The sequence below is a fragment of the Crinia signifera genome, chromosome 1, assembly GCF_055691185.1.
Source record: "Crinia signifera chromosome 1, ASM5569118v1, whole genome shotgun sequence".
In the NCBI taxonomy this organism is placed as follows: domain Eukaryota; kingdom Metazoa; phylum Chordata; class Amphibia; order Anura; family Myobatrachidae; genus Crinia; species Crinia signifera.
In genome coordinates this window covers 400,038,651-400,062,941 of record NC_139217.1, presented here as the reverse complement: position 1 = coordinate 400,062,941, position 24,291 = coordinate 400,038,651, and the positions used below count along the sequence as shown (strand labels likewise).

Here is a 24,291-nt window from a genome sequence, read left to right as displayed (position 1 = left end):
GCACTGAATAGTTGGATTTACAGCTAACTCAAAACAAGGCCCATTGTGTTATTTTCTCCTCAGTCAGATCCCAGATTCTATTTTTGCAGTATGTTAATTCTTACAGTTGTACAATAGGACACCTCCTCAAATATCTATATTCTTTCCTCACCGCTGTATTACCATCCAGCCACTCGGATCTGTTCCATCGATAGCAAGCAAAACCATAACCTATTATTACCAGAAAACTTTATGTAAAACAAAAACAAAAAACACATCACAATACATAATGGCTGTATGGAATCTGGTTACTCTGAAAGGCTGTATGTTAAGCTCTTTCCATCCTAAAAATACAAAGGTCATTGAAGGAGAAACGTTATGGTTGGACAAGCAAAATGTCCAGTGTCTCTCACTCACCGCCTGATGGTTTCTGTCACAGTACCGTAGCCCAAAGTAATCTATCTCCACGAGGTTTAGGTGACGGAATACGTAGTCCAGGACAACAGAGCCTTTCGTTGACTTCTGTGGGAAAGAATGTACAGAATCTATTCAGGAGAATATTCTGAATTGTCAGCGTCATTCATGCGTGCTCTATAGCCTTGTGGTACCAAAGGGGCTTGTTTTATTGACCAGGAGCTACATTTGGCCTCTTCACTGTGAGATTGTATGGGCTTTATTATGCTACTCCTAAGTTGTATTCACTTGGCAAAATGCATGAAACCCAGGGGAAGGTGCAGCTTTTGTGTGTCAGTGTAACAAGACTGATACCCAACAGCTCTTTGTGTAAGAGCGTTAACTCCCCATTTCTATAAACTCACATGTTCAGACACAAAAAACACCTGTTGCTGCAACACTTCATGGTGGGTATGTGAATGGAGTCCGCCTTGAGAAAATCACATTGCCTTCTTAAAATCAAATACATATTTAGGCCCTTATTCACAGCTGATCGCAGCAGAAATTACTTCTCAAAATGGGCAAAACCATGTGCTCTGCAGCTGGGTCAGATGTAACACGTGCAGAGAGAGTTAAATTTGGTTGGGGTGTGTTGAAACTGAAATCTAAATTGCAGTGTAAAAATAATGCAGCCAGTATTTACCCTGCACAGAAACAAAATAACTCACACAAATCGAACTCTCTCTTTACATGTTACATCTGCCCCACCTGCAGCGCACATGGATTTGCCCATTTTGAGAACAAATTTGAACTGCGATCAGATCTGAATAAGTATAAAACTGCAGTTTATAACCGGTGGACTGATCAAGCCCATCCTGCCTGTATTTGTGTTGCCACCTTTGTGAAATAATAAATATGGTCCAAGAAATGGGCATGCTTAATAAGAAATGGCTTATTGTATAATCTGCATAAATAATAGGTGACTCCCTTATTCTGGCTGTGGATGGAATCATCTCCCTCAGACATCCTGCAGCTAGGAACCTCTGTGCTAATACTGGTACACCGTGACTCTGCAGGAAATCTGCCTGCAGCACAACGGCAGAATAATTAGCTCCATCAAACAAATCTCACTTGTGACAACAGATTCACTTTAATCTATTCATTGTCAATATGCACAGTCAATATGATTAAGGACTTTCTGCTAATTAAGTGCAGATCAATGGCTTTGTTCTATAATGTTTTTCTGAAGTGATCTCTTCTATGGCAAGCACTGATAGGGTGTTGGGATGTGAATACTAGTATACATTTGTATCTTTGCCTTCTCTTTTACAAAGACACTAGTATAAAAATATCCAGATTTTAATCAGCGGGGGGGGGACACACAACATCCCTTGTGTGTGTTGAGCATGAGCATCTTACGACAGGTTAGGTACACCAGTGGGCAGTTACTACAGACATGACCACTTACATCTAGCACTTTTAATGGCGTGGTGTGACTTGGTAGAACCGAGCATCTTTTCATGCAACATTTGCCATTAAAATGTCTTATTCTCCAAACAATGGAGAATAAGAACCTCTGCTGATTAAGATATACTGCATGCCTACATTCCGTGTGTGACCGTGGCTGTCTCTACATGTGAAAAAGTTACATTACAATAGTGTTTTCCTAGACAAGCAACCAACAGAGTCCTATTTGGTGCTCTAAATGCAATGAAGAGGTATATCTGGTGTCAAACATTATGGGGCCAATTCGGCCCCTGCCCCAATGTGCAAACCCCAACTGCGAATGGCCTCAGTGATTTACAGTGTCGCTGTGTCATTGACAACGGGGAGAGTGGGTGGCGGCACCGGGCCATGGGAACGCCCAACATTTCATAGGTGTCCCCATGAAAATGCTGGGCGTTCCCATGGGAATGCGGGCGGGACAAAGTCTGCCGTGAGCGGGTGGCTGATGTCACATGGTGTCAGACGCCCGCCCTGTCTTCATCCCGGTGCCCGCAAATATAAGTCAGTCTCCACTGACTTATATTGGCAAAGGCAGGGGAAATCAAATGATTTCTCCTGCTGTGGGCACATGTGAGGGGATGTGTCTTCGTTGGGGCGGAATCACAAGGACTTGGTAAGCTGTGAGCTTCGCAGCTTATAGAGTCAACTAGAATCACCCCCTATGTGCTGAGACCATTCTAGTGGCATCTAAATTTACTCACTGGCTGGTATTCAATTATTCCTGGAGAAACATCAGGTGTGAAAAAGACATTCTTTACAATTTCCCATGATGTTTCTCAGATTTGGGAAAAAATTTGAAGAAATAATTTGAATTGTTTTATATATAAGAAACAGTATTCCAAGTTGTTATGCTGATCACACACAATGTACCGTCAGTTATTATTATTATTATTATTGTATGATCTCCACCAACCAGTTCTATTACTTGCCACACTTGCAATCTATTGTATTTCATTGATTTAAATAAAAAACTAAAAACTAAAATAAAAAAAGAAACAGTAACCACAAATGCACTAAAATGGGTAGAAAACGCTAAGAAATATATTGATAGGCAGCCTATCTCACACGGTTTCTATTTGGTGGGCACTATAACATATGACATTCGTCTTTCTCTCACGCTCTGTCGCTATATATAAAAACACAGTTTCAGTGAAACCTACTGTATGTGTTTTCACTAGCATCAGCCCTATTTTTGTTCAGATGTTTTGGGGGATTTTGGTTCGCCTGCTGGAGCCAAGTGAAACAAACTCCTGTTGCTGCATCTCTTGCCGGCTTATCGGAGCTAATGGAATAGACCGCCGGCAAGGTAACTGAATAGCGGCAACTAAGTTGACCTCTTCTTTTTTTGTTCACCTTAGTAGTGACTACAAACATTTGATTAACCCACTCACTCTAGCCATCATAACAGTCTCATAGCAAGCTGTGCACTTTTCTGGATTCCCAATTATTCATTTAGTAAACACCTTTCTTTGCTGTTCTTTTAACTGACAGACTTTGGGCCTTATTCTGGTTGAATAGGACGAATGCATATTTCAGAAGGGCACAGAATGTTCTTAGCCCCGCCTATCGTACGGATCGTTCATGCCGTCCGAATGCCGGTAAGATGCCAAGCGAATGGACCGCGAGTGGATGTTTCATGTGAACACCTCCCCCATCTGTGGGAACCTCCCCCATTCTCCCATGGTCCCCAACCATCGAATGACGGACCGAGCGGTCAGGCAGCCCCAAGTGCTCCAGACTACTCGGACATTTTTCCGTGTGAAAGCAGGGATAAGGGCGGGCAGCTGACATCCGGCTATGTCAGCTGCCCGCCCCCCCACATGTGCGTTACGGGCGGATACGAATGCCCATGAAACGCGGGGCATACGCATATATTACCATATGCAAAAACAGCCCTTCATGCCCCTCTTCACCCCCTGCTCGGATGGTTCCCATACGATCATTTTCTGCACGGAATTCACGCCGTGTTCAGACGTGCCTATGCACATGCGCAAACACAAAACATCGGCCGTCGGTCCGCACACGCAGCCGTCCAACTCAATCAGAATAAGGGCCAATATTTCAACCATTTTAGGTGCCTTCGTTTGTATAACTCAGATAATATACAGTATTTTGCAGTAATTCTGATGAATGTAGAGAAAAAAATATGAAAAATCTGAAAGTTTGAAGCTTGGACTTACAACAACAATACCTTTTCATACCCTCCAACGGTACTGATTTAGCCGGTACAGTACCATTTTGTATTGGTCTGTACCGGCTAAATAACAGTGTACTGAATGTACCATTTTTTGGGCGGCTCCTGAATCCTTCTTCTCAACTTGAGGATCGGGTGTCCAGTGGATAGCAAATATGTAATTCGGGCTTCTGCACCGTTCCCAGTGGTGCAATGGGGGTCCCAGTGTGCATTGTGGAACCCCCAGCACTGAGGGGCGTGCCATTATCTGTAAAGGCAAAGCCTCTGGTGGCGGCCATGCGCATTTGAGGTCTCTGGATGACTGGAGCAGCAGATACTGCTGACGGCTTGGAGCATGTGAGTTGCACAAATAAGAAACTGCATATGCTGTACAATTTACTGTAACTGTCTGTATATCTTCTTATGATATTTTTACCACCTACAGTCTGAACCCCTGATGAAGTATTTTTAATGACAAACGCGCCGGGTTTAAGGATCATCGGGACTTGAACAATCAGACTCAATATTTTAATAAAGTTATTCATTTTGTTATTATCAGTTGTATATTTTCTTTGACTACTAGTAACAAAAACTATTGGGTGGTGGCCTACTTCAGCGCTCTCTATACCTTTTCTGCATCTTTTACCCTGTCCCCCACTAACGGGGGATTTATAGAGTAGCTGCTCCACTGGATTAGGGCGCACTCTGTGTCATTCTTTGGTTTGTGTTATATATTTAAAAAAAAAAAGACAAAACTGGAATAGGTGCAATGACTCCTGCACTTAATCAGGATGTTCAAATGAGTCCACAGTCTCTTTTATAGACACTTGTCCCTTTTTGGACCGTTGCTCCCTTTCTTCAATCTCGATTCCCGTGAGATGACCAACAATCTTTCTACAACAAAAATAGAAGAGATGGGCGCCCAATAGTGCAGTATCATCTGGTTTATTTAAACTAATTTAAAAAGCTTCAGTGTACAGCATGCGTACCAAGTTTTTCCTCAGTGGTGGACTGAAAACCACTTGGTGTTACATATAATCCACACTGGCAATCAGCATATGCAGAGATAGAAACATAGAATTTGACGGCAGATAAGAACCATTTGGCCCATCTAGTCTGCCCCTTTTTTTTACCCTTCAGGTAAACTCAACCCTTTTTAATCCTTATTTCTTTGTAAGGATATTCATATGCCTATCCCAAGCATGTTTAAATTGTTCTACTGTCTTAGCCTCTACCACCTCTGATGGGAGGCTATTCCACTTATCCACTACCCTTTCTGTGAAGTAATTATTTCTAACATTTCCCCTGAACCTACCTCCCTCCAGTTTCAGTGCATGTCCTCGTGTTTATCTGCTAACTCACGGTTCCCCGGCTATACACTGGCTGTGTATCGTCGCGGCTTCAGCACATGGTACAGGACTCGGTGTCAATCTCCGCTCTCCTGCAAGGTTGCGTCAGTCAGGCCACTTCTATTTTTGTTGTAGATATATAATATATATGTGTGTATTAGAAAGCCACCAGCATCGTAATGAAAACAGTTCAAATTGATTTAAGCATATAAAGTGCAATCGGAACAAAAAAGCAGAGGGAGCTTCTACTTAGCAGAATCATAGTGACATAGCTTGATTGACAGAATCCAAGTGCCAGACCGCAATCCCTCCACCAAACGCTGACAGGCTGTTTCAGTGCTGCTTTTTGCACCTTAATCGACACGGCCCATGATTTAGGTGCGACAAGCAGCACCGAAACAGCCTGGCGGTGCCATGACTGTTTGGTGGAGGGATTGCGGTGTGACAACTCAAGCCATGTCACTTTTATGATTCTGCTAAGTAGAAGCTCCCTCTGATTTTTTTTTTAGGATTGCACTTTATATGCTTAAATACATTTGAACCTTTTTCATTATCATGTTGCTGGCTTTCTAATACATTTATGTATTACAACATTTTATGAAGCTACAGCACTCAATCTTGTTGTTGTATAGTGTGTGCAGCCTTGGTCTCATGGTCTGAAGATAGAGAATATATATATATATATATATATATATATATATATATATATATATATATATATATATATATCAATCAATTTGTAATGGGAATTAAAGGAGACCGGGTTTGTGAAACTCCCAAAGGTATAGGATTTCTCCTCTATGTTAGGCTCCATATTAATTCAGTTTATGAAACTGAGCTCGAGGTCCTACACAGCTGAGTAGCCAGGAGCCAAATCAATATTGCTGCATACCACATGGGAGGACACTCCAGATAACAAAGCTACAGTCGTATTATCGTGTAAGAAGAAGAAATCCAATCCAGGCAACCAGCACAAAGAATTCAAATCATTCCCATTAAATCCTTAAGAGTGTGCTACACATAGATACACAAGTCTTGTGTCAGTGCAGATAGAATTGCATGCAATTTGCAGCTAAGAACAAAGGTAAAATGCAAATATGGGGGGGGGGGGGATAAATACACAAATTGCTGTTTGCTAGTTACATTATGAAGAATTGGCAGCAAATATTTGATGGAACAACCCTGCATAGGTGGCAAAAGCGCCTTCCTCCTGCTGCCAATAAACAGAGTGGCTGCACAGGGAATATGGTAAGAGGTGTTGCTTCACAGAAGATGAGCAACATACAATGGGCCTTATTCTGGTTGACTGGCTTGGGCACGAATTTGCAAGGGGGACCAATGTTTTGCGTATATGCATGTGCAGCTGCATTTCTGCGCAGGTGCATACACTGGGAGCGGGCGAACTCGGCGCTTAATCTGTTTGCCGATTGCATGCTCCCTGCCCTGCGAGCTGGGGGGGGGGGCGGAGAAGGGTGTGGGGTGCTGGCCAGGGGCATTAGCATATGCATACGCCCAGCGTTTCATGGGCGTTACCAAGAAAATGCTGGGGGTACATATGGAAATGCGGTCATGACATACATGTGGTGGGTGAGCAGCTGACATAACCAGATGTTAGCTGCCCACCCATAGACCGCATTTCTTTGTTCATATGTACGAGTGGTCTGGAAAAAACAAAACAGGCTAGAATTTCCCCATCGGGATAAAATCACAATATTAGCCTTTTTATACATTTTAAATCCTAAATCCGCTAAAATCCAACTGACTGCTTTAAAAGGCAAATGAAAGGGTCAAATGTTTCTTCTTAAATGCGTCTGAAATATATCAATAAGCCTATATCCTGACACCACGGCTGTTTTTGTATTTACAACCTAGTTATGTAAATGAACTTCTCCGGTTTTTCAGTTTGTGCTTTTATATTAAACAAGCACATGAATTCGGGGGAAAATTACTAAAGGAAATTTGTAAAAAATAGGTGTATTTGTATCCAGAAATACACTTATTTTTGACATTTACTATCCCGAAAATACGGCAATTCGTATTAGTATTAATGTGCTATCAATACGAATACGAATTGCCGTATTTTCGGGATAGTAAATGTAAAAAATAAGTGTATTTCTGGATACAAATACACCTATTTTTTACAAATTTCCTTTAGTAAATTTCCCCCTTTGAAGGGTTTACAATATTGTCCTTGTGCTCTGACATCAATCCTGACGTACAATTCCTATCCAATTCTGAACCGGACATCATGTTTGTGTTGCTAGATTTTTCTTTATAGCATCTCTTCACTCCATATAATGATTCTGGTCCTTTTATAGACATGAAAAGTAATTCCTTTTGCCTCTCATAAATTAAATTTGTGTTCCTGAAAAGAAATACATTTCTTCTCTACCTCTACAACTACAGGTTGAGTATCCCTTATCCAAAATTCTTGGGACCAGAAGAATTTTGGATAACGGATTATTCTGTATTTTGGAATATTTTTATATTTGAATGAGGTATCTTGCATTTATGTTGTATAAGCAAACACATGAAATACACACAAATATGTTACTTGTGCATGAAACAAAGTTTAAAAAAATGAAACAAAGTTTGTTTGCAATCTCAGACACTGAATTTGAATGCCAAACAATCATGTCCTTGCACATATTTAGTGCCAATTACATGTTATTTCCGCAATAGGTTTTTAGAAAAAAATAAAACTAGATTTTTGAGACTATGGTTTTCGGAATAATTTGGATAACGGATATTTGGATAAGGGATACTCAACCTGTAGTGCAAGAAGGTTCTTGATCAGCATTTAATTCTAAAACATATTTTAATTTAAAATCTACTAATCTCAAATCTTCCCGGGTCTCCTACACTCTACTAATGCACCTATTGTTCTGCAGATGTCTTATGGGAAGCAGATGATAAGCACGTCAATATGGCAGCATCTGTGAGTGGCGCAACCGTTTTTATCTTGTCACTGGAGAAAATGGAAGGATTGGGAACAGTGTTCCCTCTAAGCCGTGCGCACGTGCGCGCGCACACAACTCGATGAGCGTGCGCACAGACATTACAACAGAGCGCACAAAGCTGCAGTGGTCCCTTTTTGCAGTTGTGGACTCAATTAATGTGTTTTTCACCCATTAACTACATTGTGTGCTGTGTTTTGAATGTTTAAATGTTTAATATCATTTCAAAGTAAAGTTAACACAAATGCTGAACGTCATTTTCCAGTTTTATATATAAGTGAAGCACAAAAATTTTAATTTCCTTCCAAAGTTGCACAGCCAAAATCTTTTTGCCGCACACAGCCTTCTTAAAATTAGAGGGAACATTGATTGGGAAGATCCTATCTGAGCCATGATTGATGGACTTTTTACTGTGTCAAAACAAGGGGGCATATTTTAATAGCATCTGAGTTCAGACGCTTTTACATATGACCCCAGATGTATATGAATCTGAAAGGTTGGAGAGTGCCTAGAGTAATAAAACAGAGAGCTTTGTCACAATGGGGCAGATGTACTAAGCCTGGTGAAGAGTTAAAGTAGAAATAAAGTGGAAGGTGATAATGCCCCAGCCAATCAACTCCTAACGGTCATTTTTCAAACATAGCTGATTGGCTGGTACATTATCACCTTCTACTTTATCTCTTCACCAGGCTTAATACATCTGCCCCAATGTGTGCAAATGTGAGCAGAAAACAAAATTATTTATTTTATTTTTTTTATAGAGGAAGCGTAAAAAAAGAAAAGTAGGAAAACAAATGTAATTCTACTAAAAGCTCAACTTTAAATGATATATATATATATATATATATATTTACATACATACATACAGGTGGCTGTGGTGGTACTCCGTGGTGTCTGTACCCAAGGTACTAGTTTGCTCAAAGGCTCCGGTGTCTTCCAAAGCACGGCTGTGCGGCTCTGTGTATAGCAAATGCTAGGGGGCGGCGGCACTCGAAAGAAAAATACAGGAGACAAGCGGTGTGGGTAACCGACGTTTCAAAAGCCCGCAGGCTTTTTTTATCAAGGTCAGTGTTGCAAGTAAGGGGGTACGGCGTGGTACGGAGTACCTGTAAGAAATATGTTGCAGGTACGCAGTACAGCCTTCTTTTTTTGCACAGCTTGATTTACTTGCACAGCTATATTTGTGTGCCCGGAAAAGGCGTACTCGACTTCTGTACAACAGGACAACATTTCAAGTATAAAGCTCTTGAATAGCACGTGTATATGTAATATATAATCAGAGAGCACTTGACGATGCCATGTTTGAAGTACTATGAAACTTTTTAGCAGAATACATTCATCCTAGATACCTATTAGCAAGGCTTTCAGAAGAGAACAAAGGCTGCTTCACCGAGCTACAGATAATAATTCGATATTAGTAGAATGAAGTGTAATGTAGAAAGCCTGCTCTCTGCTCTGACAGACAAAAACAACAAAAACAGCATCTAAATGAAAGCGGATATATACTACGAGTAAGCAATCTGATAAAGACGGGTGCACAGTAGCTAACACAATAAAATAATATATTCACATACATACATTGTAATCACTGCTCATTTTTCTTTCTGCAAAACATTACATTTCCATGATGCTAAATATTGATTTGGGTTACAGTCCACGATATTCAAAAATAACTTGGATAACCCTGATGGGAATAACGTCTCAATAATGAAAGGCTAACACTCTATGGAGGGAATTCAACTGTATTGCACATCAGCAGCCAGTAGATTGTAACCGACAGAACAATTTAAGTGTTTCTCCCTTTGGATGCGCACAGCCGCTGGCGCTTATATTCCAGTTATGCTATACGTTTTGACTGGCAGGGCCCTCTCTCCTCATGCGCTTTTCTTAGAATATACAGATATATATACATCTCTGCTACCCTGATAATTGCTTCAGTGTCCTGTACCCTGAGGATGGTATCCTTATTTACCATGTACTTGTCCTAAATTGTCTTGTACTGTAATTCGTTATTAGTTTTTTGCCTATTTATATGTATTGTTAGGCGATGCAGAACCCTTGTGGCACCGTATAAATAAATTATAATAATAGACTAGTAACTAGTCTGAAATATTTTGATATTTTGTCAGGGAGACACACATTTACCATACGTTCCAACTTGCCAACTTTCACAGGACAGTCCCATTTTTTTGAGAACTGTTCTACCCATGTTTTGCAGTGTCCCTCAGCAAGGGGGGGTGTCTGTCACTTGCTGCTCTTTTGTTGAAAGACGGAGGGGTTATGATAAGGGACGGTATGGCTCAAGATCTCTGCATTCCCGCAAAGCCACGCCCTATCTCGGGACACATCTCAGACATGCATAGGAATCCCAAGTTAGCCCAGCACAATGTTGGTAGGTATGGAATTAGAATTTACTGTGGGTGTAAAAGGGTGGTAGCCTAGAGCTTTTAATTACAGTGTTACTGAGCGTTAACCAAAAGCGATAAGATCCCGGACCTATATGTTAACGTGGGTGCAGCACCCAAAAATACTGTAGGCTAGTTATCATAGATTTCTTTTGGAGGCTACTTCAATTACCACGTGGTAAATTACTATGGATAATTGAATTTACCCTGATATTCAGAGTTTGAAATTTGCATTTCTTCTTATCAAATGTATTGCAAAATGTGGATTTTTAACCATTTGCAAAATGTGTTATTTTATTTATCATGAAGCTGTCCAACTAATACAAAATGACTAATGGTTTAGACAGGATCGGTAACAGCTTATTTACAGGTGGTGCAGTGGTAATAAAAGTGCAGCATAACCTGCACAGTTATCAGTGTAATAGGTCTAGTAATAGGATAGGCAGAGGCAGCACCTGCTGTGGAGGAAGGAGATTGTTTCTGCAGAGAACCATCTCATTTCCAGTTCATGCTCATGACGGTACTTGTTTATGAAGGTGTACCCACTGGTTGCCTGTGCGATGGCTGGAAGTAAACAGAATATGCACAGTCCTGTACAGTCAAAATGGATATCCACCTAGATTTCTTCCCCACCTTATAGGTCTCTCCAGTGGCATAAGTTTGTCCCAGTTGCCCGGAGGCAAGATAAATATTGGTGCCCCCCCCCCCCCCCAACACACATATCACCTTACATAAATATATGTATGTATGTTATGGATATTATGTTTAGAATAAAGAGAGTGTGGCATCTATGGTCCTGCTAGGAGGAGGAGACAGCCACAGAAGTTATATAAATGGCTTTCAATTAACTGATTCAAACTCACAGTGGAGGAGAGGTGCCCCCTTGGGAGCAGGAGCCCGGCAGCAGATGACTCCGTTGCCTTCCAGAGTTCTGCCTCTGGGTCTCTCCACAAACTCCTGTAACTGAAATGATTAATTTATACATATCTTTTGTGGTTTTACTTAGGAAGGATCCCAGTTTTTGGTTTTAATAAAAAAAAGGGGGGTTTTCTAGTGTTTATTTGGTTACACCTGAAAGAGCATTAAATCTGATTAGATTAGAGGAGGTTATTCAGACCTGATCGCTGGGTTGTGAATTTGCAGACCGGCTGATTATCGATCGACTGGTCATGAGTTCGAACATGTACGAGGCCATCCTGCGATTGGTAGCATAGGGTGAAATGTAATCGGGTGAGAGACTCAGAAAGTAAGAGATTTGGTCAGAGATCTCCATTTTTTTTTTAAGCGGCAATAATTTACACTGCCAAACCAGTTTAATTTTGCAGTGTAAATGATTGCCGCTTAAAAAAAAAAAAAAAAAAACCCTGGAGATTTCTTACCACATCTCTGACTTTCTGATTCTTTCACTCCATTACATTTCACCCCTGATGTTTCCTGGGAGCGTCAGTAAAAACACAGGCACGATTTTGTGGGTTTTCACACAGACTGTTCCAATTCTGCAGGAAGGAGCTGAGGGTTGCAAGTGAAGACATAGGGTGCTATGTTATTCGCCCCAATTGTGTTTTGGCCATAAAAAAAAACAAAAAACAAACAACACAATTGGTGGATATTACAATGGATGGATATTGCAATTGTCATTATCGTAGTATCCATTACCACCCATTATTTTTCAGCTGAAAATGGTCCCGCAATTGGGCAAAAAAAGATGGGATCAAGGATAATATTGCAAGTGTAATTTTTCTGGGGATCATGCATGATATCCGATAACAGCGGGTATTGGGGCTAAGGGACGCCAGCATCAGGCTAATAGGATAGCCCTGGCAAACCTATTAGCCATGATGAAACACTGCGTCTAATAGTATATCCCCCTTAGAAGGCCACTTGCGGCCTATAACTGCTATAAAATTATTGCTAGTGGATTTGTTGCTATGGGTACCATCCTCTTTCATTATGGCTGTAGAAGTGACTATAATCTCTTATCAGACATTTGGGGCATTCTGTTACATAGGCAGGACAGGTGTAGGTGCAGCAAATCCGCATTAGAGCTTTCCAGTTCTGGAGCTGAGAATCCAAACAGAGCTTCTCTGTACATGTGCCGCCCACTGCACAAGCACAAAAGAGAAAAGCTGGGGCCTGGGTACAATGTACTGGCATTACTGGGACACTCTTGCCTATGTCTCTGCATGACTAGTAGACCTTATAATACAAAAAAAAATACTGTTCATTTACCTAAAGGTCTACATGTAATTTTCAATATTTCTTTGGAACATAACTTCTAACAATAAGCAAGCTAAGGCCAGCAAAAAGCCCTTTGTTCCTGTTATTTATTGCTTGTAACATATGGTTTGCAATACTATCAAGATCTCCATGACACCTGTTAGAAAGGAATGCATTAAGAATTAATGTGGCATTTCTGGTTTTCTTGCAGACTGAGGAAATACAGACACAGTTTAAAGTTGTGTGTTGGTGATAGAAAGATACTAATAGGACTCGGGCTGGCAGCCATTGCAGGTGCCCCTCTACCTAGCACACATGCAACAGATTTTGTTCATCGAATTAAATCATACACGTGTTATCACAAATTTAGTGCCAGTTAAATATCATGTTCTCAATAGTGCCAGTTACATATCAAGTTCTCAATAGTGCCAGTTACAGATGTCCCCAGTAGTGCCAGTTACAGATGTCCCCAGTAGTGCCAGTTACATATCATGTCAGCAGTAGTGCCAGTTACAGATATCCCCAATAGCGCCATTTATAGATGTCCCTAGTAGCGCCAGTTAAAAGCAACAGAACTTTGTGTCAAAAGAGTTAGGAAAAACACAAGAAAAAGGAAGCCATTGTGGTTTGCAAAAGAAGTAGCAAGTATTGTGAAAGCAAAAAAGTTGGCCTTTAAGAAATTTAAGCAGACGCAGAAGAATGAGGACAAAGAGGTGTATCTTGTTAGACAGAAGGAGGCTAAGAAGGTAATCAGATGTGCAAAAGCACAGGCTGAAGAGAAAATGGCCCAATCAGTGGGTAAAGGGGGGAAAACTTTTTTTAGGTATATAAGTGAAAGGAGAAAAACCAAAAAGTGGAATAATAAGAATAATAAGACTAAAGACAGAGAGTGGAAGTATAGTCAGAAAACTGAGGGAGAAACAAGTACATTTACAGAGGAGAAAGTCCTCACAGAACTCTCAAAACTGAAAGTGGATAAATCAATGGGGCCAGATGGGATACATCCAAGGATACTAAAAGAGCTCAAAGGGGAGCTGGTAAAACCAATAACAGAATTATTCAACCAGTCACTAGCTACTGGAGTAATCCCAGAGGACTGGAAAACAGCGAATGTAGTCCCACTGCACAAAAGTGGAAGCAAAGAAGAGGTAAGCAACTATCGACCAGTGAGCCTTACATCAGTAGTAGGGAAATTGATGGAAACACTCTTAAAAGAAAGAGTTGTAGAATATCTCAAAACCAGCAATTTACAGGATCCAAAACAGCATGGGTTTACTGGGGGAAGATCATGTCAAACAAATCTTATTGACTTTTTTGACTGGGTGACTAAAGTAATAGATCAAGGTGGGGCTGTAGATGTAGCTTATCTAGACTTTAGTAAGGCGTTTGACACTGTCCCACATCGCAGACTGTTAAATAAACTTGAAAGCTTGGGATTGGATTCTAAGATAGTTGAATGGATAAGAGCATGGTTGCAGGACAGAAAACAGAGAGTTGTAGTAAACGGAGTACAGTCAAAGGAGGGAAAGGTTACAAGTGGAGTACCCCAGGGATCTGTACTTGGACCAGTGCTTTTTAATATCTTTATTGGTGATATTGCAAATGGAATTGAGGGTAAAATGTGCCTTTTTGCAGATGACACAAAGGTATGCAACAGGGTAGACACACCAGGGGGGTTATTCTAGTTCACTCTTTCTGACAAAATCCTTCTTAGATGGACAAAACCATGTGCACTGCAGGTGGGGCAGGTGTTACTTGTGCAGAGAGAATTAGATTTGGGTGGGGTTTTACTTCAAAGTGAGATCTATATGCAGTGTAAACATAATGCAGCCAGTATTTACCCTGCACAGAAACAAAATAACTCACCCAAATCTAATTCTCTCTGCACATTTTACATCTGCCCCCCTGCAGTGCACATGGTTTTGTCCATCTAAGAAGGATTTTGTCAGAAAGAGTGAAGTAGAATAAGGCCCCAGGAGGGGTAAAACAAATGATTGATGATCTAAGTAGATTAGAGGAATGGTCAAGAGCATGGCAACTACAGTTTAATGCCAAAAAATGCAAAATCATGCACTTGGGTTGCAAAAATCCAAAGACTCAATATAGTATAAATGGCACTATAATGGAAACTACTGAGGAAGAGAGGGATCTAGGTGTCACTATTTCAGGGGACTTAAAGGCAGGTAGGCAATGTAACAAAGCAATGAAGAAGGCAAGTCAGATGCTTGGTTGCATAGGCAGAGGTATCAGCAGTAGAAAGAAAGAAGTAATAATGCCACTGTATAGGTCATTGGTACGACCTCATCTAGAGTATTGTGTTCAGTTCTGGAGGCCATATCTCCAGAAGGATATAAATACATTAGAGACTGTACAAAGAAGGGCAACTAAAATGGTGCATGGCCTACATCACAAAACGTACCAGGAAAGACTAAAAGATCTTAATATGTATACTTTAGAGCAGAGAAGGGAAAGGGGGGACATGATAGAAACTTTCAAATATATCAAGGGTTTTAACAAGGTACAGGTGGGAGACATTCTTCACAGTAAGAGGAGCAGCAGAACACGAGGACATGCACTGAAACTAGAGGGAGGAAGATTCAGGGAAAATTTGAGGAAGAATTACTTCACAGAAAGAGTAGTAGATAAGTGGAATAGCCTCCCATCAGAGGTGGTAGAGGCAAATACAGTAGTACAACTTAAACATGCTTGGGATAGGCATATTGATATCCTTACAAAAAAATAAGGATCAAATATGGTTTGAGGTAACATGTTTAAAAAAGGGGCAGACTAGATGGGCCAAGTGGTTCTTATCTGCCGTCAAATTCTATGTTTCTATGGCCCTTATTCTGGTTGGTGCGTTAATATCCGCGTGCGTTCGTGCCGCCGATGTTTTGTGTCTGCGCATGTGCAGAGGTGTCTCTGCGCATGTGCGAGCGGGGCGTACGGCCAAATCCCGCATGAAATGTGAACACTGCGACCATCGAATGATGGGGGAGGTTCCCTGAGATGGAGGAGGCGTATTCCGTGAGAAAGACACGTGCGGTCCGTTCGGCCAGCTTCTTACCACGTACGGACGGAGTTGGCGATCCGTATGGAAGGCGGGGATTCGCATGCATGGTCCTGGCCGCATATTCGGAGCCGGCCACACCGATCAGAATAAGGCCCTATGTTTCTATGTCCCCAGTAGCACCAGTTACAGATATCCCCACTATGGTTTTCAGAATCCAGATAAGGAATCCTCAACCTATATTTGTAGAAATAACATCAATATAATCATATGCAGTGAAGAATTGCAGCATGGAAGCCTTAAAAACTCTATCCAGCCAGGTACCGTTCTATCTAGCACATAGCTTATTTAACAAAAAAAGCAAACTTGATGCCAACTTCTGTAACACGTCAACTTTAGCTCTGACCTCTAGTTATAATTATCAAGGCTACAGATAATGCTACAATTAATTATCAGGGGCACTTACACACAGGAGGTGATTTGGACTTACACACAGGAGGTGACAAGCCTGGACTTTGGGAAAGTATAAATTGTGGAAAGATTTACTTGCAAATTATTATGTTGTAATGTAACCACGATATCACACAGAGCACTGATACACAAGGCAATTATTTATAAAATAAGCAGGGCCAGTGGAAGGTTTTGTAGCACCCTAGGAAAAACTTCAGCTTACTGCTTCATCCACCATCCACATACCAATACTCACTTTGCAGAACCTCCGGTAAAAGTGTGGAGGAGGCGTCTTAGTTTAAAACCTGCAGCTTGCATTAAGTTCAACAAGGATGCCTCTCTTTACCACTTAAGAGGTACTGTATGCCTGGAAGTCTTGCAAACTGCACTGGCCACACCGGAAGATTTCTGGGCTTGTATGGCGCCCGGTAATCAACATAAACCATTACAGTGTTAAGCCAGCCCCCCCAAACTCCTTTTGGCCGAGGGAGGGCTTAAACGATGTCATGGAGGTTTATGCTAAATCAGCGCTGACGACCCCCCTCCCTACACCGCTCCACATCATTTGAAAACACACCCTGGGAGGTGTGTTTGAAAAACACAACCCACCAGTAAAGGTGTTAATGTCTTTCCCCCATTTTGTGATAGGCTAGAAAATGTAGAAAGTATTAACTTTTCTGTCTTTATAGTGGTAAGAACTTCTTGAACAATGGGATTTTGTATAACAGACCCTCACTATAAACTAAAAAACGAACCCAGGGACAGAATCTGCTCAAAATCTTCAACATAACCAAAACACGGAATGTAGTTCGCATCAAAGCAATCAGCATGTCGGAAGACAGAATTCCAATGCTGGAATCTGAACACTACTCTAAATCACAACAGCTGACATCCCGAACGCAATGGTGTAGCAATGCCACCGTAGTCCAATCAGTGGGTCTGCCAATCCACAGGAAAGCTGCAGAAAATGTCCCTCCAAAAATGGCCTCCGCCTTGGAGGAGACTGATGCTAGAGGTCCTTTCAGTGACTGAGGCTGTGATAGCATTGATCAAGTGCAAGATTTAGCTGCATCTGGGCATGGTAAGGGGTGTGACCAATTTATTTTACCCTAATATGCTGGCAGTTATAACATGCGATACAAAAGGGAAATTATACAGAGGAAAAATAAAGTATGGCTCCTCTATAGAATGACAGGTACAGTACATGGCCTGCTCTTTTTTGTAGGCCTGATTTGATAAATGGCCCTCTGAAAGCTGAGAAAGGGGATCCCAGTTCATGACCCATAGCTGAATAATTCATATAATGCTCATATGATCCTCAGAGCACAGTGAATGATATACTGTATATAAAGTTGACTGCAGAGACATTCATTTAATGTCTCTGGAAATCGGAAGAGCATGCATGTCTGGAAATACATCTAGTTAGTATAAATGGTATTAAATAGCAGTCAATATTCCCACAAGAGAAACATCAGATATTTAATCACAAATCATCAAGCACATTATTTTCTACATGATCACCTTGCAGTATTTCTGTTTCCTTAATTGTAAATGCCTGCGCAAATCCAAAGTAACTGCAATAGAGATCTAACCGCCTGCTGCTAAATAATAATTATCATATCCTTAGATTTTCCAAAAGCATGTAATTCCTTGTCTTCATAAGTAGATTTGCACATTCTGCAAACATGTTCCATTACTTTCTGTAATAAACCTGGTTGCAGGATTGCAACCGTAATAAAAAATGTGGCCAACCGGAGAACGTCTCCTGCTCTGTGCATTTCGCAGCCTTGGGGGTAAATTTAATAAAGCTTCTAAAAATTAAATTGGATGTTGTCTATAGCAACTAATCAGATTCGGTCTATCATTTTCTATGATGCATTAGAGAAATTATTCTTAATACGAATGAATACGAATGCATACGGCTGTTTTAGCCCTATGCAAATTCCTGTTCCGGGGGATAATTTACAAAGCAGTCAAATACGACTGCTTTGCTATCCGCAATGGCGTATTCATTCGTATAAATTTGGCTCAAAGAGCAGGGGCTGGTTTAAAAAAAAAAAAAAAAAAATCAGGAAACCAACGAAATTGGGCTCCTCTGATTTTTTTAAACCAGCCCCAGGCTCCAGGGCCGGGTCTGGTTCCAAAAATACGGGTGACAAAATGAATAGGGGTACTCAGTATTTTAAGAACCAGCCCCAGGCCCAACCAGCCAGCAGGGTAATGCCACAGCCGGGGGGAGACTTTTTATACAAGTCCCCCCGGCCAAAGCATTAACCCTACTGACCAGTCAGCCTGGCCAGGGGTCCTGGGAAAATGGGACCCCCCCCCCCCAATAAAGGGGTCCCCCCCTCCAGGACTTACCTGGCCAGGCTGAAGCCTGGTGCTGTCCCCGGTATCCCTGGGCATTGGGTACCGGGCTGATTAAAGTGTAAAAAATAGAATTAAAAACTATTGTCTAAAACTGTGGAACTATGAGTCCCAGCAAGTCTCCCCCGCATGCTGGGACTTGAAGAACCACCCAGCATGTCCCAGCATGCGGGGCATTAAAGGGCCCGCTGGAACTTGTAGTTCCACAGTAATAGAAATAGTTAACAAAACACACACTGACACCCATGAAAAATAAAAGTTTAATACATCCAAATCACACACATACTGATACTTACCTTTCTTGACCCCGTAGGTAGCCCTGGGTTCGGCGATCCTGGGTCTGGGGTCCGTAGAAATCCTTTGGGGGACCTGTGGAAGTAAATTCTACTTACCCAGGTCCTCCGGTGAAGATTGGTCCTCTTGGGTCCACCGTAGTCCCCGGGATCTTCAGAAAATAACAAACCACAAGTGTCCCCGTAACCATCGCACTGATGGAGAAGCACCGAAGATTCATCTTCAGCGCCTCTCCTCTGAATGTTTCTATTGGCCGCTTAACGGCCAATCAGGAGCCGAGAAAATCAACTTCCTGGGTGGTTCTTCAAGTCCCAGCATGCGGGGGAGGCTTGCTGGGACTCATAGTTCCACAGTTTTAGACAATAGTCTTTAATTCTATTTTTTACACTTTAATCAGCCCGGTACCCAATGCCCAGGGGTACCGGGGACAGCACCAGGCTTCAGCCTGGCCAGGTAAGTCCTGGAGGGGGGGGCCTTTATTGGGGGGTCCCCACTTCCCCAGGACCCCTGGCCAGGCTGACTGGTCGGTAGGGTTAATGCTTTGGCCAGGGGGACTTGTATAAAAAGTCTCCCCCCGGCTGTGGCATTACCCTGCTGGCTGGTTTGGCCTGGTTCTTAAAATACGGGAGACCCCTATTCATTTTGTCCCCCATATTTTGGGAACCAGACCCGGACCTGGAGCTGGTTTTAAAACCAGTGAATTGTTTCCTCTTGGAGGCTGGTGCTGGTTACGGCTGTGGGGGAGGACCTCATGCCGTTTTTTACATTTATTTATTTTTCTTTTTTAGTAGATAGTAAATCCCGAAAATACGAATGTGTAAAAAATAGGTGTATTTCTGTGTACGAATACACCTATTTTTTTTGATTCTGCATTAGTAAATTTCCCCCATAGTCTCATACAACACTTGCCTTCCTGTCCATTGCAACACATGTGAGGCGAGGGTTGACATGTTTAGACAAAGTCCTGGGATTTTTGGACCGGGGCCCATTCCCACCAGCTAGGCTGGTGGGAAAGGGGCCAACCCGGGAGTGCCCCAGCATGATTCCAGGACCGAATTCCCTGGTAAGTACCTGGGGTTTCTGGTGTGAAAGGGTAGCTTTCACTAAGGATGCAAAATTGCTCAGTATGTTTATGAAAATGCAGATGGATAGTTTAATTTCACCTTCTGAAACATAGAACAAAAACATTTATTTAATGGTCTGTGATTTTTAACTTAATCCCCTCAAAATACATAGATTAAAGAGATGTGACCAAGTATTAGTAGAACAGCATTGTGTAAGGGAGCACGGACTACCAGCAAATGTCCCACATCACACAAAGCATGGATGGCCTTGGGGGACTGCTGCTAGACTCATATTATCCAATACTCTACCTGTGCTGTCAAGTCTTACGGACAGCAACACAGGCTGTAAACTGGCCTTTGGGCACAAGGAAACCTTAGCCTGAACTCAGCCATTGATGGTTTAAGAACACAAAAAAATACAAGAAGGACTCATGTAACAAAATCATACTAAAAGCAAAGTACAGAAATATTAAATCCACCTTTGCATCAGATCTAGTTTTTTAATTTAGGTTTTTCCTCTGTGAAAATACATCGCCCATGCCTGATAATGGTTGTGGTATTTACACAGTCCTAATTTTAATAGTTTTTGCCCCTGACAATAACAAAAATGTACAGTATACATATGTAAACATCTACACAACACTATTATTACAAACACTTTGTGCATCCTCGACAAAGTATCAAACGCCACAAATCCATAGCCACACTTACTAGAGATGCAAGCTGATTAGCGGCTAATAGAATCAAGCCCTTAGGGGCATATTAAAGTAGCTGAGGAATTTACCGCATAAGGATACCCTTGAATTTTACGCCCAGCGCTTTGTAAGTGCAAACACACGTCTTCCCATTGTAGACCAACAGCTATTGCATTTTAACTGATATGTTCCGGGTTTAATTGCTCTGAGTATTGGGTAAGGCAAGGTCAAAAAGCCATACTTAGCACACCATCAAGCAGTTGGTACAAATAGAAAGTCACGCCTTGCCCTCTCCCATTAACGTTGTTCCATGGCTCCTCCACCTCCCTAGTTCCACACTCCCCACAGATGGCCTAACCATGGTGTGCTGGAAAGTTGTTCGGAAACTTCCTTCAGTCTCCTCGCTATCATCCCCTTATATGGCCTTCCTTTACGACAAACGTTTTTCCCCAGGTTCTGAGGCCAATACTTTTCGACGTGGTACAGCCAGGGTCTCTTTCGCATAGGGCAGCTGGTGAACGAGAAAGGAGTCATTCCTTTTGAGAATCTTTGGAGGGAATGGAATTTGCCGGCAAGTGATTTTTGTCGCTACCTACAAGCTTGCCATTTCATGCTATCTCTAGGCCCTATTACTTCTCGTCTTCCACTCTAAATCCTTTTGAACATCTTTGTGTCCTGCAACAGACCCTCCTTCCCTATTAGAGGATACTAGTTGGAATCTCCCGTTTTATTAAAAAGTGGAATAAGGACTTGAAGGTTGATTTAACGTCTGCTAAATGGGGAAAAAAAATTTCCAGCTTGCACATGCTTGCTCCCCCAGCACACTAGTGGTGGAAACGCAATATAAACTAATGATGCGGTGGTATAGATGTCCTAATGTTATATCGAAAATGGTGCTGCTCCTCAGGCCCGGGGAAACCTTTCCATATTTGGTGGGATTGTCCCTCCTTACAACCTTACTGGAATATTATCATCTCTATATCATCTAAGATACTTGGTGAAGCGGTCCTTTCAGATATCCTGTTTTGGCTGTTTTAATATATGTCTGGTTCTGTTCCAAGATATAAGAAATCCCTCTTATGCCTCATGAACAATGCAGCAAAGGCAGTCATTCCAGTGCGCTGGCGGTCAAAGATTGGTTCCATAGATTTAATCTGTATATGGATATGAAAGATATAGTGTCTTCTGCTGAAGTTATGACTCCATTAGTGTTACCTGAGCTTCATGGCTCCCCTACATATGGGACATTATTGGAATTATACCACCCCACTATCTTAGCTACACTCTGCTGTGGACTCTACTGTACATTTACCGGTTTTGTTATACTTATACCCAAGGAGTATTCTGCACATAATCTCATGTTTTTCTATATGTTTTGTCAGTTTTTTATGGATATGCATCGGATCTGAACCTCCTCTCCCCTCCCTAATCCCTTCTCTTCCTCACTACCTCTCTATACCTTTTCTATTCTTTATCTCTTCTCCTTTTTTTTTTTTAATTTGTTTCGATATAAGTTGGATGATATGACAATGTTGACGGTGTTATTTTGATGTACAGCACATTTGTTCGTTATGTCCTAAAAAAAATTCAATAAACACATTTTGTTCTAAAAAGCTCTACTTACTGTGAATGTCTGTTCGCACATCAGGAGGGTGCAAGCAAAAATCAGTGGTAAGGGCAGGCTACGGGCTTACTGAGGGCTGCAAGGTAATAGCTCCAGGTGCTGCAACAACAATGTGGCAAACACTGTAGTTAATTGAATATGCCCCTAAGTGTCAGTCTTTGGCTTATTGAATGTTGAAACCACACAGTGGAGGTTATTCTGATCGGAGCGGCCAAACGTGCGTACGTTCACTATTAGCGTACGCTCTCCGTACGCGGCCGTTGGGGTTAAGTCCACCCACAACTCAGCCGCATACGTACGGCCAGAAACAACGTCGAAGGGGCGTGGCGTACAATTGAGCGTACGCCAACGTACACGGACGGACTAGCCCTTACACTCCGACAACTGGCGTACAACAGAGCGTACGCCACCGTTTACGGACGTCTCTCGTCCGTCTTCCCACCGACTTCTTGCGGCTATCTGAGCGTACGCCAGCTTGCACGGACGGGTCCCTATTGTTTTCAATAGAAAACAGCTTATGTCACCGCTCGTGAGAGTGAGCGTACGTCCGTGCACGCTGGCATACCCTTCACATATATGGACCTGCAAATCTTGCCTTTCAACTAGAATTATGAAAATTAATTAATTGATTGAATTAATTAATGTGCAAAATAGTGGGCATGGGCTTAAAACATTGCTGAAACATCCTTTGTAGGTGTTAGATGTGGTTTATGTTATTGTATCATAAATACAAAACCTATGTTTGTATTAGAGTGAACACGTTGACACATGTCGACTTGTGTAGATTGAGTGTGCTACTGTGTAAAGTCTATGAAAGCACGTAGTGAATGTGTATAACTGTTTAACAAATACCTACCATAGCATATATAAGCAGGTCTTAAAAAGATTCTTACCTTAAATTAAACAAACCTTTAAATGTAGAGAAGTATAGAAAGATAAGCTTCCAATGTGTTTGAGTGCTGTGTGTGGCTTGCAGGTAGTGAAATCATGGTTTTGACTTAATAGACTGCAGCATTGCTTATTACGGTACTTGTTTCCTAGCACGGCCACACCGATTAAGATCGGGGTGGTCGTGCTGAAAAAAATCGGGTCGATCGCATCGCATGCGATTTGGTCGCATGCGATGCGATCGACGCGACCGACCGATTTTTGACCCGATTTTTTTCATTGAATCCAATGTAAATTGGGTCCCTTGTATTCAATGAAAAAAATTCCCAACCCCCCCAAATTGAAGCGCGTAAACAGCAGCCCACGATAGACGCATACCCGAAGCGTGGCGAGCGCAGCGAGCCCGCGAGGGGCGGCGGTACGCGTCCTCCGACCTTTTCATGCCCTACTATCCACTGGGGCGTGGAGTGAGAATAGAATAGTGTGGCGAGCGCAGCGAGCCACCGAGCCCGAAGCGTGGCGAGCGCAGCGAGCCCCGCGAGGGGACGCGGATACCTTCACAGGTAAACGCGTCCCTTCGCGGGCTTCACAGGTGTCCGCGTCGCCACGGACACCTGTGAAGCCCGCAAGGGGACGCGTATAACTGTGAAGGTATCCGCGTCCCCTCGCGGGGCTCGCTGCGCTCGCCACGCTTCGGGCTCGGTGGCTCGCTGCGCTCGCCACACTATTCTATTCTCACTCCACGCCCTAGTGGATAGTAGGGCATGAAAAGGTCGGAGGACGCGTACCGCCGCCCCTCGCGGGCTCGCTGCGCTCGCCACGCTTCGGGTTGGCGTCTATCGTGGGGCGACGACGGGGACATCTATAATGTGAAATGGGTCATATGGACCCATTTCACATTTTTTTACATTTTTACACCATTT

At 42.3% G+C, this 24,291-nt stretch overlaps 1 protein-coding gene across 2 annotated transcripts in view; it reads right to left on the bottom strand.

Annotated features, from left to right (window-relative positions):
- Positions 1 to 24,291, bottom strand: part of EPB41L4A (erythrocyte membrane protein band 4.1 like 4A) — a 223,892-nt gene that overhangs the window by 166,067 nt on the left and 33,534 nt on the right. Inside the window, exon 2 of one of the 2 annotated variants that reach the window (XM_083151665.1) lies at positions 397 to 501. The exons of the other annotated variant lie outside the window; for it this stretch is intronic. Coding sequence (XP_083007791.1) covers positions 397 to 501 — 105 coding nt within the window. The remainder of the gene's footprint in view (positions 1 to 396; positions 502 to 24,291) is intronic. 2 annotated transcript variants of the gene reach the window in all.